This window comes from Pseudonaja textilis, chromosome Z (genome assembly GCF_049901715.1).
Source record: "Pseudonaja textilis isolate UNSWEBS1 chromosome Z, rPseTex1.2, whole genome shotgun sequence".
NCBI lineage: Eukaryota > Metazoa > Chordata > Lepidosauria > Squamata > Elapidae > Pseudonaja > Pseudonaja textilis.
Window position 1 is genome coordinate 17891127 of NC_142008.1, and position 19978 is coordinate 17911104.

The window sequence follows — 19978 nt, forward strand, 5'->3', positions numbered from 1 at the left end:
CACATATACAAACATGCACACACCTTCACTGGGAGCTAAATGCTGATTAAAATTCATATAACGAGATTAAGATTTATTTAGACAAATGAAGAGCTGGAAGTGAACCATTTACCTCTTCGCAGTGCTGAGTCCACGGCAATTCCTTCACACTCCATCAACTCCTCAAAGGACTGCCCTTTGACTCCTTGTTTCTCTGGCAGGATGTCAATGACCTTTTCTTCAGTACGCTGACAAAGAGGCTGTGCGCTAAGCAATTCCATGCTGCTTTTTCTTGGGAATGTATATTTCATCTCTTTGTTGTAGTCCACTGTTTTATCAGGAAGGGGATGCGAGGGCTCTTCCTCAAAAGAAAACTTTCTTACGCCATTCATTTCCCATTTTGCAAATTCCTTGGACTCTGCTTCTTCGTGGCTTCTTAACTGTTGATTGTTCTCTCTTATTTCTAAGGAAGGCTGCCACAATTCTGTTTTTAGGGTGTTTCTTAATGACAAATCCATGCTTTCCACTGAAGGGTGGTATTTGAAATCACGATTACTGACCGTTGGATCTTCTGTTGCCTTCACATGGAGATCTTTACTAAATAATGGTGATAACGCAGATACCATGGTTGACACAGATGTTATAGTAGTTGGAGAGAGAGGAGTGAACTTCTCGCTCTCACTTTGTACCTATGGAATGAGACAGAGTCTTAAAACTGGTTGTCTACAAGAAAAACTGTGTAATAACCAGCAATTATGCTAGCTATTCATTATTATAACCTTTCAGATGTTGAGTTGGCAGCACAATCATACAGAAGCATGAGGACTCTAGTGAAAATAAGATAGAAGAAAACAATTGTGTTTTCTGTTCTTCTTTAGCCATAATTCCATATTTTTAAAATGGTGCTTCTAGAAACAATTGCAATTCAAAATTTTCAATGCTTCTCTTTTCGTCAACAGAGAAATATATTTATTTACAAACCTACTTTTCTTAACCTCTTAATAAACCTACAATTATAAAGGATGACGGATAATGTAGAAAATTAGAAACAGAAGTGAGAAATCTTGTTTTTTTCCTGATGTTGGATTAGAACCTCTATTGTCCCAATCTCTGATTAGGACATCTGAAGTCTAGCATTCATCTGGAAGGCCACAAATTCTCCAGCTGAGGATTAGAAATCAAACTGGGCCTCAGATTCAAACCCTTATTCAGCAGAAAACTTGCTGGTGACTTTCAGATGAAGTTTTCCAACTAAGTTCATCTATCACACTAAGTCATCATTTACTTAATTCTGTTCAGCTGAATTAATGAAGAACTGTATAGCACAATGCTACATACACACACAAAAAATCACATTTTGCTTTAGCACAATATATGAACTCATTCTCTTCATACAATCTATCTTATAAAAGTTGCAGGAAATAAGCATGGGAAAAAAGAATTGGATTTAATCTTGTATGTAAATTGGAGGAACAGTAAGATAAACATATAATAGTTTAATTTGAAAAAAAAAATACTTTGCACTGTATTTCTAAGTATTTATGTATAGGATCCGGAAGCATTAGCCTTTATATTTTAATTTTACAATTCAACTACAGTATACCTATCAGTGCTACCAGTTTTAAATAAAATTTATAGAATGTACAGATTTTTAAAAATATTATTTGCTGCAGAACATGATTGTATCCACATTAGCCCAACACACCTATGCCATTATGGGTCACTGGGGGAAAAAAACCTTAACATTGAAAGATATTTCCCATTTGTACCATTTTTTCAACCCTAAAAGCTAGTTTAACAATATTGGTCATATACAGATGAAAATAAGATACACACAATTCTTGAATATGCACTGGTCACTGATCCTAATAAAAATTGTGTCCAATTATTGGGTGTAAGAACATTAGCAGAAAACAACTTGTTTATAAATCAAATCATCTAAGCTTTGAAGATGAACACAGTTACTGTTTACCCTATTTATAGGCAAGTTGGTTCCAAGTAGCAGCTGGGCCTCTGAAATTAAATTTCCAATATGGAAAGAATTTGTGGTGTACTTGTACCTAAACCAAGAGGGATTTATTTTTTACCTAGTAAACATGTTTAGAATTAAAAAGCAAGCATGTAGCTTTGGGAGTTCAGGGCTAGAATTGTGACTAGGAGAACTTGAGATCTGCTTAGGACAATATATCAGCTGCCCATTTTCCCGAGTAAGACAGATATTAACAGTTTCAGGTATTTCAAGAACTTACAGAATTTATGTGGGGCAGCCTTTGCATTTAAAAATGTCAGCTAATAGGTAGCGATATAACTGTCTTGTTAACAATCATGCAGCATCAATATTGTACTGTCTTGACCAGTTTGCAAAATTAAAAATGATTTTGTACTGACCGCTATCTTGCATTAGAAAAATGTGTTTGGGTGTTTAAAGTTTGCCTAGTGATAAGAGGTTATCACTATATGCCGAAACACTAATCGCACAGCTTGATTAACATCAGTGGTGCTGCTATCAGATGAAGTGCTAGACCACATTTTTATGCAAGGAAGTTTGATGAAACAGGACATTAAATTCCATGTGGACAATTTCTATTGAATAAACATGACATGGCTGAAGAAAACATTTGCATTTGTACCTGCTCAACTTCTCCATGAGTGACAGGTTGAGTCTGATAACGAGCTTTCGATCTCCTTTGTCTAAGATCCCTCTTCTTTACAAAAACTTCCTTTGTTATCGGCTGAGACAATTTATTGAATAAGGCCATCTTTTCAGCCAAACTCAGGGTAGAAGAATCTGGTTCTCCAGACTGATCTTGCTCAGCAGCATCTTTGGCTTTCTTTATTTCTTCTCTGGCTGATGTTTTTTGGTGGGCAGATGCTTGCAACCTTAAAGGAAACCTCAGAATTAACATACCTAGCAGCTTTAATAGCACACGAGACATTAAAAAAAAAATAGGAAAGCTTCAAACAAGGTCTAGGAAGAGTCAGGAGAAAAGTGTTGGCAACTTGGTTTGGTGCAGCTGGATCTGCATTAAATTTTCTTAATCCTATATTCCACATTTAGTTAAGGGCAGTGTTTAAAACCCAAAAGGAGTCACAGCAATCCTATCTATGCCATACCAGTTTATACTGTGTAGCTAAATATCACAAGACAGAGGGTATATAATCTTGATGAAAGGCTCTTCTGAAACTCTCAGCTATTAAATTCAACATTTTTTTCTTTTAAAACTCTTGTTTTGATTAACCTTATTTGTTGTGAACATAGCGAGCCATTTGTGCTGTTTTCATAGTAACATGCATAAAAGAATACCAAACTCTTGAACCATGTTATACTTTTGCTTTGCAGGAATCCATTCTTAGGGTGAGGGATATCCTTCATCTTATCTAGCCTTTCCACTCACTGCCTACAATTTAAGAAAAATAGTGACTATGCTAAAACAATATCTATTCTATCACCACTTCTTATGCAGTCTTTCAAGCTTGTATTACCCACAAAAGGAAGTGGGGAAAACATTAATCTTTGTGCAGCATGCTCAATTCATGGGAGGAGCAGGAAGGACTGAGCCAGATGTTTCATAAGGTCTATAGTGAGCACTACATGCATCAGTTTCTACATGCAAAACAGGCAACCTTGGCAGCAACACTGTCACATGGCAATTATTTCAAATTCTCTATGTTGGTCTGAGATATATATGTATGTGTTTTGTGTGTGTGCATGCACACATATGTAAGATCGAGACAGAGACAGAGAGAATGACTCAGGAAATTCTGGCAAGATTTCTTACACTTCAGGGAAAGCTAACGCAGTAGCAGTGGGCATTAATTGAATGCATAATGCTTATGACTTGAACCAGGGTAAGCTTGTGAGATCAGTATAATTGCATCTTTTTATAATACTGAATTTTACTCTTGATTAAATACAAAAGTTGAGCAGTCTTCAAGAATACTTTATTTATCATACATAACTTTATATGGCTGGTGGGGTAAATTAAGAACTATATTGTCTTCTAAATGTTCAATCTCACTAATCTCCTGTTTTGGATTCACTAATTCCATTACCCATTTTCTCTTGACCTATTAAGTTCAAACACATTCTCCTAATAAATATACAGAGACATTGGGAAACAGTGAAGAGTGATGGAAGGATGAGCCACGAGGGTCTATATTGTGGTTAAAAAGATATTTGATAAACTATCAATCCATCTTTGCAATTTAAAAATTACCATCTGGCAAAGCCAGCTCTAGTGAACAGAAACAGAAATCCCAATAAAATCACTAGACTTTAAGAAAATTAGGAATTGTTTCTTCTCACCATATTTTAATTTTTTAATTCTGTCCTCAAGTTTTTTTTACCATTATTAAGCAGCTGAAGGACAACCCAAACAGGAGGAATTTATGCTTACACCTATAGATGGCGCAGTTGTTCATCTTTCCATTAATCTTTCTAACTGTTAAGGGACTGGAGACAGAAAGGAAAGTGAAGGTCCCATGACTGTATCTGACTTTCTCCATGCATTTTGCCCCCTTTTATATTTGAGAATGGGATCCTCCCCCCCACAAAAAAGAAATAAACCAGATACTGTGCCTAATCTAAAAGCTCTTGAATCAAGCGTGCAACAAGCAAAATATGTTTGATTGCTTTTGCAGTAGACAAAGAAAGGTTTTTATAAGAAAGACAACCCTTCTTTAAAGATCTTCAAATCATCCAGTACACTTGCTTTTACAGATGCATTTGCTAGCAATGAAGCTTGCATTCCCTGTAACATGCAAGTTGCGTCTCTCAGTACCTGGTAGGTTGTATAGTGCTCTTAACTATAGTGGGATTAGGTATTCTTGCCACTACAGTGTGGGTATTCACAGTACATGAGGCAGGGGTAGGTTCACTTTAAAAAAAAAAAAAAGCCAAGAGGAAGAAAAATTCACAAGGAAAGAGAAAAGACAGCATTAAGGAGAGCATATAGTTTTCACAATGCAAGACCACATACAGTAGCTTTTCCAGAGTTGAATAAAGTTCAATAAATATTTTATAAAACTGCAGTTCCAAGGCCAAGTTCTCTGTTAAAAGAAATATTTTCCAAAAAGTTTAACTGATTTTCATATTGTATACAAGAGCACAGAGATTTGAAGGAAAGCCACAGGATTTTATACATTTAGAATATGAATTCATTATTAGAATGGTACACGTGTTTATAGAAGGCTTCTGCTCTTCTGGTGGATTATAAAATTTTACTGGCAGAGTTTTTCAAGGAAGGTGATATATTTGATTTCATTTCATTTGTAACGCTAAGTAATATCAAGTATATTCTATTATCATCTGTGATTTATTAATTATACGTATACATTGTCCTGATATAAATCACTGACTGACTCCAAAAAATGATAGTTGTTCCCCTTAAGCTACCATAATTTTCCAAAAATTATTTCCCCTCTGCAAGAACCCCTTCATAATTACCTAGCTATAAATACTTCATGAGTGGAAGTAAAACTCTCTAATTAAGAAGCCAAGCAAATATTTTAACTAACATATTTCTAGTACTTACGTGGCAGCAATGACCATTTCTTCAGGTGTAACAGGTTGCGTGCGTGACCTATCTTGCATCCGTCTTAATCTTCTCTCCACAGCATAATTTTTTGAACGTGGTTTTGGAACACTTTTATCATCAAATGATTTTTCCATTTCCTGGAATGATATATATTATTAGCTTAAAAAGTGGTCTTGGGTCTTGGACCAATACATTTATGAAGAAGAAATCTCCAGTGCATTGTGAGAGTTTACATCCACACAGCTGTCTCTTTAAACTGAAATAGTGAGAAATTTACATCTTCTGAGAAAAATAAGATACTTACTCTGAAAAGCAATCTTTTAGCAGCAACGCTCAGCTTAGCTCTTTCATCTAATTTCTCTTCATCTACAGAAAAAATGATGCATTAGGCTCTAGGGCAGACTATCTAAATTAATCCCCCACAGCACATACCCGAGTTTCAGTAGGTAAGCCCCTTCAGTGATCATCAGTCTATGACAAAGAATTGCTACAGTAATAACCAGCAATAACAAGAAATCCATTGATCCATTTGGTTCCTTGATGAATGAATAGCACTGATACCAGTTGAAAACCCATAGTATTCTACAGAATGTATGGAGTCATGGAGATGACCGAGAAAAAGGCACCTGGAAACTGTTAGGACCATCTGTGTTAAGTTCAGGCAGGTGGAAAAATACTGAAAAAAACTTGTCTCTCCTAAATTCTCAGATTACAAAAGGGAAAACATGGACAGACTTGTAATATTCTTTTACTATAACCTATTTCAATAGAGTTCTAATCTTCCTATGGAGAATCAGTGTCTTCACCTGGGTTTATCTTGTAGGGCTGGCACAGAGGGCATGAACACTTAAGCATAACCATAACCTCTGCTTATATCACCATCCTAAAGTCTACTCCAGCTGATTCAGAAGAAAGACACTGTGGGGGCTGATAAACAGATAATGCTTCAACGCAGTTTTTTTCTCCCCTATACCTTTATCTTCCAACAGATCTTTAAATTTTATGAAGTTTATTACCAGATGTCCCCAGAGGCAAAGCATTTGAAACTGCAGCAGTCAGGATGTTTTCATGTTACCTTTTGTTATTAATTCCAAAAAATTGATAGCATCTAGAACAGTCCTCATTTGCAACAGATTTGCACAAGTTGAGACCAGATGTGACCTTTACAGTTGCTGTTTGATTTATTCACTAGTCCCGACCTCTCTAATGATATCCTTTATTTTAGTTCTAAAAATTGTCTTATCACATCAACAAAGAAACAAGATTTAGCCTGTCTGACTGGCTCTTGAAAGTTAAAAGAAGAATGCATTTCTTAATGACTATAGCATAAAAGCACTGTCTCCTACATAGTCCTTTAAGGTCAAAATGTCCCTCTCTGACAATTAGCCTGTCTTCTTTCTTTTTCCTTTCAGAACAGATGTTTTTTGAAAATGTACATTTACTCTGGGCTTGTCAACCGGAAGGTTGGCAGGTTTGATACTCAAGCACCGTCTGAAGGGATGAGCTCCTGTTGTTTCCCCAGCCCGTCAATCTAGAAGTTTGAAAGCATGCAAATGCAAATAAATAAATTGGTACCATTTTGGTGATAAGGTAATAGGGTTCTGTGTACCTCAGCGTAGTCATGCTTGCCACATGACCACTGAAATGTCTTCGGACAACGCTGGTTCCCTCAGCTAAGAAACGGAGATGAGCATCGCCTACTAAAATCGGACATGACTGGATAGGGGAAATCTTTACCTTTTACTTATTTTACCAGAATATCACTAGCTGCCCTCAAGATGTTGAATAAATTATCCTTATTGTTTCATTACATCTTATGTAATACTGGAGGGTTGAATCCCCCTTCCCATTCTTTAACATCCCTATGAAGGCAAGAGGATGTTCATGTAATGTTCAGATTAATTTCTATCCAGCAACCTGCCAGTCAATCTATATATTCAGATGAGGTTAGGAAAACATTCCACTCAGTCCACCTCGCCAAAAAATATAGCCTGATGTTTATTTATTAAATATCAGTGAACGTTAAAACAGTGAACTGGAAACAAACAGGATGAAAGACAGACAAAAGCAGGGAGAAAGAAAGATATGAATAGGCCTCCCCCACAAACAAATAGGCATACATACACAAAAGACATATATAACAGTTACAACGTCCATTCTGCTACTGAAGGAAACAATTTACAGGATGTGGTTAATATATCTAATACAGTTTGGAGTGTGATTATTATTATTATATTAGTCTATCCAACTTTATCTTTATTTTTTGACTGAAATGGTTTAGGGTTTCCTGCCTGAGGAGGGGGTTGGATTAATTCTATTCTATTCTATTCTATTCTATTCTATTCTATTCTATTCTATTCTATTCTATTCATGTTCATGTTCATGTTCATGTTCGTATTCCTTTATTCTAATATTCAGATTATTCTATTCCATCTCATCACTTCAGGATAGCTGAAGGGTATGACAGTCTGGATGTAAGAGAACTGGCTGAAGATGAACTCAAGAAAGACAGAAATGAGAATAGCTAGTTCTCTTACACTCCAAATTGTTCACCACCTGAAGTTTACCAGAAGATGAACTCAAGAAAGATAGAAATGAGAACAGCTAGTTCTTTTATGCCCAGACTGCTATAGTCTCCAGCCACCTGGAGAAGACATGGATAGCATCTTTCTATTGTTGGGGTGATTAAGATAAAGTTGGATAGATCAACATAACAATGCTAGCACAATCCAAACTGTTGGATGACTTCTCTGTGTTGGATACATCAACCTCATCCTGCAAATTCTTTCCTTCACTTCTTCAACAGCAGAATAGAGGTTTTAATAAGGTGGGGGTACTGGTGTCAGTATTATCTTTGGCCAGGCAAGCGTTGCCTCTGGAACTGTGGCTTCTCAACAGAATGGCTAGAGGGACTTTGATTCACTTTGGCTGGTGTGCCATCTGTAGTTCCCTGGTGCTGGAGGACCTGGATAAATTAATTCATACCTTAATTACTATCTATGCATTCTACAGAGGCCTTCTTTTAAATATTATTCAGAATATGGTGGCTTTCTGAAGCTTGTGATATCTTATGCTAAGGATCCTCAGTTAACTACTCATTGGTTTTCAGATATAATTTAAAATGCTGGTGCTGAATTGGTGCCTGTAGATCATCTATTTCAATTTACATTGGAATATTTGATAGATAATCCAGGCTAAAACTCCGTAATTCCCCACTTCCAGGAAGTGAAAAGGGATGAAAGAGGTGCATTTTTAACTGCTTTGGAATAGCCTTCCAAACAAAAACAGACTGGACCTTTTATGATGGCTTTGTAACAGGATGTTACAAAGAGCTTTTAATTCAGTTAATGAACTTTCATTTTATTGTTGTTATATTGCTTTAGTCAGATTTATTTTCTGATGCATTTTGGTCTTTTCATTTTTAACTTATCATGGATGTTAATATGTTTTTATATATAATCAAAAGATGCCAGATTATACTGGGATAAAATGTAATAAGCAAAAATAAAGTAAAATAAAAAGCGTCAAGAAAAAAGTATGGGTCAAAAAAAATATCTTACCTTCAGGAGATGGCATTTCTGGATTGAAAGTAGACCTATGGAAATTTCACAAAGGAAAAGGATAAATCAATGGTCTTTCTTTTTACAAAGGAAAACGATAAACTAAGTCAAGGAGGACAGGAGAAACCACAAATAAGATAGTGTTTCAGTTTGCAATAATCTTTTGTTTGCAAATAACCTGAAAGCAGGATCGCAAGCAATTCCAGCCAGGTGTAAGTTGCATGAAGGAGAATGAAATCAGGTAATTCATTACATAAATAATAAAAATAAAACACCTTAAAACACTTAACCCAATGATTACATCTAGCACTGATTTCAGATTTTTTTAAAAAAAAATTGCTTAAAACATTATAGATAAATTGAATCTATTGCAGGGATAAGCTACTATTTTTTACTTTAGAATACATACTGAAAATTTAAAGACAGTTTGTTTCCTGTATGGAATAGAATGTAGTTATGTATATGCGTGGGTGCATATGTATCAATGTATAATAAAAACACTCCCTCCAAATCAGCCACCTCCAACTGCATTATTAGTCTGGCTGAATAATATTTAATTTTTATTTAAAAACAAACAAAGAAATCCTAGAAGACCTTGAAGAGTCTAGTTTATTTTACTAATATAAAGTGCAATATATGGATATTATTCAGTGTTCTCAGCTTTACAAATGCCTACCGATCTGTTTCCTTTCGCTCTGCTGAAGTTATGGGTTGAGTCCTAAATCTTTCAGAAGTCTTTCTATTTTCCTCAGGAGAAAAATACCGCCTTGGCTTTCGTGACCTTTTTTCGCTTTGAGCACTGCCCAACAAATCAGTACCTGATGTTTGCATCTCACCCTGAGACTCGCTTTTTAACATGGCAGAAAGTGGAAAGAGGGAATAACACAAAGAATTAGAATGAACAGGGAGAGAAGAAGAATGAGAAAAGAGAAAGATGAAGGTCAAATGTAAGCATCCCATCAAATCAGTCCATTATTACTCACTCTGCATGCTTCCAGAAAAACCATGCACAGAAAAAAGCACAAAGTCATTCCATTCCAGCCACCCAACATCAGAACTTGCACTAAGCAAGCAGAAGCATGTATGAAGAAGATGGAGGCCAACATCGTGTCAAACATACTAGATGGAAATTGCACCGGGTATTTGAAGTGCTGCAGAATGCAACTGATGTTGAGTTTTGAGTGCCTTTTATGCCAAGGACGTGCAAGTGTTCACATCAGTTAAATAGTAGCAGTAGTAATAACAATAATAACCAGAAAATGTCACCTACAGTTCAGGTTTCTTCTTGGCATTAGCAGTTTCCAAAAAGGCATTACGGAGTTGGGCCACAGAAACTTTTGTATCAACCACAGTAATCTCACCATTAAGATCTTTCCTTCAGTGCTTTGAAACTGCATGGTGTTCTTTGTAACATGTTCTTTACTTTTGAAAACTTCTAGTTTAGGAGATCCAGTGTGATCAGATAGGGACCGTATAAGGAACTTAGGTTTCACAGTAATCTCTTCCTGGGCCTGAGCAATCCCTCTAGCACTTCGCAGGTACATAACCTTTTCAGTTTTCTCAACATTCTCATGAACCTTCATTTTAAGTTCGGGCATCCACTCCTTAAAGCTCTTTAGATCCTTCTCAACTTTCAAAGGCTTTAGTTTCACAATTGAATCTTTCTTAAATCCACCTTCTCCACAGCAGGCCTCTCTACTCTTCATTTGCCTGTGCATCTCTGAAGCTTGAACCGTTTGTCTTTCCTTCTCAGCCTCCAATCCAGAATAATCAAGCTTGGACGATCCATAATTCTGAATCACGTGACATTTCTCACTGTCCATCATAGCATCTGGTGGGAATCTAGTTATGAAGCTGGTATTGGCCTGTATGGGAATCCTGCTAGTAGGATTCCTTTTTGGTTCTTCAGGTCCCACCACTTGAGCTGTATGAGCAATTCCAGCAGGCTGAACATAGCCTTGTGCTGGTTGGCAGGCTAAATCAAATGGCTTACTGGCAACTCTATGGAAAGCAGATGTTTCTGACTGAAGAGGCACAACAAAAACGGGTACTGGGAGAATTTTTCTTTGAGACAGAGTGTCTGTGAGAAGTTCAAGGCTTCCACGAGAACTGTCCTCTTTCACCAGTTTCTCTCTAACTTTTACTCTTTAAGAAAGAAAAATGGATTAAAAAGTGGCTCAGCTGTAACTAAGAAAAAGAGAAAGAGAGAAAAAAAAACATGCACCAACTTTGGGAAGAGACAGCAACATTAAAGTATTAGATATTGTTAAAACAGGAATTCGCAGAGAATCTTTCCATGAACTAGCTGTTGTCAATTTCACCCCACTCATATCATGATTCTGGTCACTGATTTCAGTATAGCTACTTCTCCATCTATTCTTATTTTCATGCACTAAGCAAAGTGTTTTGAACCTTTATGGTCTACAATGTTAATTTGCTAGGGTGGATATACAGCTCAATATGGCCAAATAGACTTAAATGAATAGTCCACCTCCCAAATAATAACTAGACCATTTATTCCCAAATGTGTTAAACATGCCTCTTTCTAATGTTTGCAGAATCGTGGAAATACTTGGATTTTTGACATGTTGTCATATGCACTTTTATAAAATGGCTGCTGTGGAAAATGTATCCAAACACAGAACACTTTTTTACTAGGAAGAAAGCTGATAAAAATGTTTCCTATAAAGTTTTGAAACCTCCTAGAATTTCCCTTTCCCATTTCATTTTACTGCCTCTTTTTTTTTTTAGCAAGTATGAACACTTTCTAATGAAGCTGTCAACCACCATTTCTGACACATAATGTCTTGGGAAACTTAGCCATCAAATCAATGTTTTGAAGTATTGTTGGAAACATACTTGTCAACTTCCCATATATTTATTATTTTTAACTAAAAGAATATAAAACAAGTAGAATCTGCTGGGAAAGGAACTTGGTAAACATACAGAGGTGTTGGCAGGCAATTTAACACCAAATTGGAGCTTAATCGATTTCCTGATAAGAATGATTATAAAATTATGGACAACATATGTCTAATGAGGGCTAATAGTTTCAAATATAAACAATACAAGTTTCTGAACAGAAAGAAAAGAGAACCTTACATTTTGGTTTGCACATAGAACTATTATATTTTCAACATACATAAATTATTTGTAAAAGACATGTTCTGAAAAATAGTTAATGATCAAACAGAAAAAAATAAGGTGCTGAACACTGTATATTATACTGGATATGTATTCAAACATTCTATTATCAAAATTGCAACCCAGATGCCTGGGACATGCCAGTTCAGTTGTCATTATCCTATTCCCAATTTTGTGTCCTTGGGGAGGGGGGTGCCTGCAAGTTAGCTTTGACCCTGGACATTACCTGGACAATTCTCTGCAGTTTTTTGGGAAGATTTTGAACTCATTTGCTATTTCTTTTCTTCTAGAGCTGAAAATGACTAGTCCAAGGAGACCCAGCTGGCTTTCTACCTCACTAGGACAAGAACTCACCAACTCCTGTCTTAACCACTATACCAAACTGGCTCTCTTAAATCTTGTGCTATTTAAAAATGTAGCTCATGATTCTGAAAGTAATATATCAATAATTGTGATTAAGAATCACTGACATTTTTAGTGACATATTTAGTGAAATTGTCAAACATTTATTAAAGCTAGCCACATACTAGCATTTGTTAGTCAATGAAGGCTCCTTCAGTGAGCATAACTCATCTATATGTAAGCATGAAGATTTTCATGATTCTAAAGAAAAGTTACTGAATTAAATATTATGGGAAACAACGCAGTATGGGAAACATTTCTGCATTTTGTACTTGCAACATTTCACAGGCTGTTATTCTGCTGTTACTCAATGCAAGCCAACCAAGTAAGTTAATGACATAAAACTGTGAAAAGAAAGCTTAAATTTAGCCAGTTCCACTATATCTATAGCCATGGAGCAATTTCTATCAACAAGTTATTAATTAATTGTGAGTGACCAGGATTTCCTAGGGGAACATTGTGCACCAAAATGGTCCATTAACTAGAAACAGTGATTTATGATTCCATGCCATCAATACATATTAATGACATTTATTAAAATGATTATGGGTGAAAGAAACAGAGGGAAAGATTACAGTCCAGTTATTATTTATACCACACAGCTACATGGTAAAATACCTGGAGGGCCAGTTGATAAGTGAAGTTGTGTCCCCATCTGAATCTTTCTGAAGAAACCAATCGGATTTTGTTTTCCCTGTACTACTACAGAAAACAGAACTTCAGAAAATGTTCAGATACTATTCAAAACACTGTACACTCAACTCCTCTATTGACCCTAATTAAACATGTCTTGTATGTGGATATAACTAGAGATCCATCTACAAGAGTTACTTCTACTGAAACAAGCCCATAATATAGGGTGCAGAAATAAATATTTGTCTAAATATTGAATCTAAATAAGAAATATTATTTAATCTGAATAAGAAATATTAAAGAAATAAGTTAATAGTTAATAATAAATTAACAAATGATACACTGACTTAAAAGGGGAATGGAATTCTAAATATCAAGACATAAATTAATTTAAAACTTAAGGTTTTCCTTATAATCTCTTATATTATTAGACTAAATTTTTTATTAGAAACAAAATATTTATTTTTTAATATATATTTTATTTAAGAAGCATAATTTTTCAAAGCTTTTAAATATCCTGGACTTGAAAAAGAGTTAATGGAAGAATATTCTTCACTTTCCCACATACCTAAATTATAATAAGTAAATATATACATGTAAACAAAAAACATTTTATTTATGGGATTTATTTTAAGTAGATATGCATAAGATTACCCCATTTGTCATTCCTTGCTTGAAAGCAAGCAGTGATGTGTAAAAAAAAGGGCTTGACACTGAAACAAAACTATATCTTTTAATAATTTACAAACTTAAATTCTTTATTAATACGACTTATAGCTGTTTTAGGTCGGTTTCTCATAGCAACTACTTTTTTCTTGTCTGATATTGGTAAAAGTAAGTAATACTTGTGCACTGATCAGGATACAAAAGTGAAAATGAAATTTGGGGTGTGTCACATATTACGTATCAGCACTACTTTATATCATATATGTTTTTTAGGAAATGTTAAAAATGCAATATCCATACCAATGCAGACATCAAATTATCTTTTCTTCTTCAAATCCAGACACTGTACAGTCTTACTAGGTTTTATTAACTTTTGAAGCCATCTGGAAGCTACACTTTTTCAAATTACTGGCAAAATGCTAATCCTGAAACAAGAGACTGAAGTGATAACAAAAAAAGAGGAACAGAGTCCATGATTCCCAGTGTGGTGTCTTAGCCCAGATCTTCTTTGTGGAATCAGTAAATTTGATTCAATTGTTTCCAAATGTGGTATACTCCAGATATATTTGATGTATTCCTAGGTATTTAGCCCTGGGAATTATGAGACTTGTAGTCAAGTATATAGAAAGGACCACGTTGGGGAACACTGCTATAGAAATACTTTACACTGAAGAAATGAATCACAGAGCAAAGAAATGTGGAAAATTGCATTAGGAATTATTTCTTTAGATCTAATACAAAATACTACCAAGACTATGGGCAATTTTATAAAACAGAAGTGAATTCATGGAGGGCATCGCTGAAAAAGGCAGTAACTGTTGCAGTAAAATAAGGCATTAGCATCAAGCCACAACTTTTTGTTTTTCCATAATAATAAGAACAAGTCATTTCTATAAAGATCTATCAATCTAATCTATAAAACCCAAAGTCAAAGTTACATTCTTTTCCACATCAAGCACAAAATTCAGAAGTGGTTTCCGTGTGGAAACAAAAGTAGTTTTTTTTCTTTAATCAGAGTAGTATTTTAATGCAAAAGAGAGAGTTGGAAGTCAATGCTTCTTTTTCTCTTCTTTCTCCTACTCTTCCTCACTTCTCTTTCCTTCCTTAATGTTCCTCTATTTACTTTTATATTTTGTATTTTATAATATTTAATAATTTAATTAAAATGTTTGGAAAAAAAAGAAAAGGGCAGTAACTGTCATCTTTTTGATCAAAATCTATGGCTAGAGTTTTATTTTCTTAGTAACTAATTGCTTTAGAATTTTTAATAAATGGAATGGAAGAAGCATGTCTAAAATAATTGTCAGTTTTAAGAACTAGCACTTTTGCTTTATCTTTGAAAGCATAATAAAAGTGATGATAAAGTTGTTTAAATAAAGTTGTTCTGTACTCTTCAGAATTTATATTAGGTAATCATAAAGTAATAAAAAGATAATGTGAATCCAAACCACTTATATGGAGAAGAGAATGTTATTACAGTAGTGCTTCCCCAGCTGATAGTTTTATATAGGAAACAACGTATTCAATCAACGTTCAAAGATCGTAATAAACTCCAAAGCGTATTCCAAAAGTTGTTTCTTTCACTGATGTAGCGTTGAAACTTTTCTCTATTTTGGCGTGCCCCTTTGGGCCTGATGCCCTAAGCACTGCTTAGTCGGTTTAATGGTTAATACACCACTGCCTATTTAGCATAAATCTCTTTCCTGATCTGACAGCCGTGTGAGACTGGACCAATTGTTTATCTGAACCAATCTTGTGCCCTTTGCTTCCTAACTCTTAAGTCTTGGCTTATCACCTGGAAACCCTTTTGCCTGACCTTGATTTTGTCTGTTGCTTTATATTATGAAATGTCATCATTGATACAGAACTTCATATGTCCTGAATGTTTGATATGGCCATAATTATACAGGCAGTAAAAGTGACTTATGAGTGGTTGCTTAGCAACAGTTTGAAACTTCATTGGACTCCCAAAAAGGGCGTTTAATGAACTAGATTTAACATTCCAATAGCTACCCTACAACAGCATTTTGAGTGCTTGTCAATCAGCTTGCATTTATGGCTGTTTGCAATATCCCGTAGCATGGACCTGGTGTTTACTTCTAGTTTCTGGTAAAAAAAACAACACAGCCATTGCAGACAATGGATTTGCTTAATACATGTGGCATTTGCTTAGTGACCATTGCAAAAAATGCTTAAAATCAGGCACAATCACATTATGACTTGCTTAACAAATGGAATGACTTACAACCATAATTCAGGGCTCAGTTAAGTCAAGGACAACCTGTATCTTCACCCACTAGTTCTACTATAAGTTGCTTTAATAAATCTGAGCACTATTCAATTATTTTAATTCCCTGGAATAGGGTTCAAGGATAGATTTACTCTCTTAGATTTACTCCTCAAAACAAAACACTTAAGTACACTTTTGCAAATGGTTGATAATGAATGAAACATGTTTTCCATGTATAATATAAGACACAGTGAGGAAAAATTGACCCTTCAGATATCCTTAAACAATAACTTCCAGGAAATGTCCCTATTCACTGCTGTTATCATGTTTTGAAGTGTTAATCTGATTTATTTTTCAAATTCTTTCCATTCTCAACAAGGCTTTAAAAAACAGGAGATGGTCTTTATAGAACTCTCATTGCATAATCCAAAGTTGGGCCTGTTATTATTTATGGTTTTTTTCACCCTCTTAATAGAAGTATAAACAAGTATGCATTCATATTTTTCTGCTTCTTCAGTGGATTTTCAAGCATTCTCTATTAATGCTCTATTCAGGGAGCTTTTCAATCGTAAGATTTTATCCATATCATTGTTTCAATTTCTTTTTCAAAACTCATTTTAGAATCACTCCTCTTTCTTTTCCCCCCTATATTATTATTAATAAATCTGAGCACTATTCAATTATTTTAATTCCCTGGAATAGGGTCAAAATATCACTTATTTCTAAATATTATTTTTACCGCTAATATTAAATCTGGGTGCACAATAGATGCATTTCTAAAAATATGAGCAACCCTTTGCCTCTCTCTTCTTCTCTTCCTTTATTATAATCATTTTAATTGTAGAGTCAAATTTTGAGCTAAAGACTTTCGATAAGATCATATAAATCAAAGCTGTTCAGTGAACAATGACATAAATAGCAGACTTACCCTAATTTGGAGTCATTCAGAGAAGGACTTAGTGATGTTCCTGGCTTTGTTGGGGAAAGAGAAACACTCTGAGGTTGCTTTGGTAAACTTGGCACTTCATTTACAGAAGAGTCATGGGCCAGAAGTGAGAAACCTGTGGAACTCTCTGGTACAGAGGGTGTTTTGCATTTGATCAAGCCAGGTTCCGGGGCTGTTGGTTCGCTGCCTTCATTTAAATGGAGATTTTCTCTTTCCGAAGAATTCTCTTTGTCGTCATGGCCAGGAAACTCTTTTGACTCAGAAGCAGTATTCCTCACCTCCTTATTCTCAAACCTCAATGAATATGGAGAACTGTGATCTTTGCCTTCATCCTCTTTTTTCCCGCTTTTCAATACTTTCTTCTCAGACACATCTTGGTCTTTCTTTGTCCTTGTGTATTTGGATAAATATTCTGAATCCATCTCAGAATCTATGGAGACTCCATATTTTTCAGCCAGTTGTCGACGTCTTTCTGCCTTGTACCTAGCTATCCTCTCCGCTTTGGACTCAAGTCCTTGGAGATCCATGACTAAAGGACTATAAGAAGGGGTTTTTGTTTTTCCTGCTATGGATTCTACTTGATGCCTGGATCTAGGCTGGTTTTCTAATAGAGAATCTGAAAATTCCTTTTCATTTGATCTTCCTATAATAATACAAAAGAATCAGGTGTATCAGCATGAAGCTTATGCTGGACTTTAAAGAATTTAAGTAATGATTTGAATTTAAAGTATTTCTATTTACCACAGCTACAGTTGAAAACACAGGCAGGGCAGCTTTCTTCAAACTAGTAAATACCTGACCTTGCTGGCTGAGATTCTAGGAATTTTAGTCCCAACACATCTGTGAAAAAGCTTAAAAGAACTGGGGTGCAAGCCTTTCACTTCTCTGCCAATTGCTTTTGAGTTAGGAAACTCATCAGATCTTGGTTAAAGATGTTATGGACTTTTTTAGATTTTTTTCCTTCTCTCCCTCAGGTTCAAAAAATGGATTTTTCATCAAAATCACATTTTTAAAGACATTTTATGTCTGTAGAGTCAGGAATTCTCTAGTTTCTACTGCATTCGGAATCAAACAATGTGTGTTTACAAATATATTTAAAAATATCTTTTAAGCATTTAAGGTTAGAAAACAGCTATTTCTAAGTATGACTTGTATTTTTAAAAAATTACCACATATCCAAAGTTTTGTAATCCTACACTTTGAATGCTTTATTTTCTTCCGATATTCAGGCTAACTTTGATGCTGATGTAAACAGATTTTTCTAGGTCCTTATAAAGTCATCTGTGTATCTGAACTGTGTGATACAACATACTCTCAGCTGGAGCTAGAAGTGATGAGCATTTACCATACGCCACTAGAGAAAAAACAGGGATATTTGCTTTGATCCTTCTTTGACTTGCAGCTTCATGAACTAACTACAGCAGGAATGTCAAACTCAAGGCCTAGGGGCTGGATAGATTTGGCCTATGTGGCTGCCCTGGAAACAATGAAGGACTGGCCTGCAATGCCTCTGCAAGCAAAAATGGAGTGAGGGAGGGCTGCATGCAGCTCCGTTTTCAGCTGTGACAGCCTCCTGCCACTATTTGCCGGCGAAAACAGAGCTCAGGGAGGCCATGCATGGCCTCCACCCACGGCCAGCCTGGGCTCCATTTTCAGCTACAACAGCTTCCTGCAGTTCTCTGCCAGCGAAAATGGAGCCAGTGATGTCGAGCTGGCCACGCCCACCCTGGCCATATCACCCCAGCCCCGAGATCAAACACAATCCTGATGCGGCCCTCAATTAAGTCAAATTTGACACTCCTGATCTACAGGCAATCCTCAATTTAAGATCGTTCATTTAACAACTATAAAAACTTCCAGCCATTATAAAAAAATGCACTGCATCTCTTGTGACCACAATTTGCAATTTTTTTTTGCCAGTTTCCAATGTATTTTGCTTATTGATGGCAAAAAAGCACCTATTTGGGAGAACAGATTCACTTAACAATTATATGGTCCTCTTAATAACCACATGATTAAGACTTACAGTCATGTGATTTGCTTAATGACCATCACTGAAAAATTGGGCCTGGACATGTTTGTTCCTCAGCTTATAATCAAAACAACTTACAACCAAAACTCCAGTGGTAATTGTGGTCATAAGTTTAGAACCAATTGTATCTACACTAGAGAGATGAAGAACTCTTTGGAAACAGTTAGGGAGTACCAGTGAATGCAGCCCAAAATGATCTCCGCTCTTCTAATAGATGTTTCTTCCAGATCTGATACTGTGTGGACAGGCATGTCTGAATTTAACCAATGATAAAATACCTTTAAAAATGTTCTAATAGTCTTTATAACATAAAAGCAGTAACATTTGTAACACTCTAGCCAATGACAGCTTCTAAGAACTCAAACTTATGACAGCAGTTGGACATATCAACATATATCACAAATATACTCCTTACCAAAATGAGGACTATATGGATCAGTTGCACGCATGTATCTTGGTGTATCCTCTTCTAACAAACGATGGGTGACTAACCCAGGACAATTTTGCTGAACATCATTTTCAATACCTTCTAAACGCCTAGCTATCCTCTCTTTCCTGTAAAAGAGATAATAAAAATAAGAGAGTATAACATAAATGTCACCTAGGGAAAAGGAAGATGAAACAATTTTTTACAAAACCATCTTTACTTTGCTTAACATAAAAATGGAGAAATACCTTTTCATTTCCAAAATATCCTGCCTGTTTGGTTCAAAGAGTTTTCTTAATTCAGAAACTAAAAAATAAAAAATAAATAAACATTACAAATTTGAAACAATATAGTTGCAAAAAGAAATGCTTCTGTTTTCACAAAGCAATTTTCATTAAATGAAATGAGGTAGTGATCACTTA

At 35.4% G+C, this 19978-nt stretch overlaps 1 protein-coding gene across 1 annotated transcript in view; it reads right to left on the reverse strand.

The window, feature by feature from the left end:
* The window catches only part of SVIL (supervillin), a 115304-nt gene that overhangs the window by 47991 nt on the left and 47335 nt on the right, over positions 1-19978 (reverse strand). Inside the window, 13 exon segments of the mRNA XM_026710066.2 lie at positions 113-668; positions 2610-2859; positions 4761-4856; positions 5514-5653; positions 5821-5882; positions 9077-9111; positions 9753-9923; positions 10347-10443; positions 10446-11221; positions 13241-13324; positions 17080-17740; positions 19545-19684; positions 19805-19862. Of these exon segments, the coding sequence (XP_026565851.2) occupies positions 113-668; positions 2610-2859; positions 4761-4856; positions 5514-5653; positions 5821-5882; positions 9077-9111; positions 9753-9923; positions 10347-10443; positions 10446-11221; positions 13241-13324; positions 17080-17740; positions 19545-19684; positions 19805-19862 (3126 nt within the window).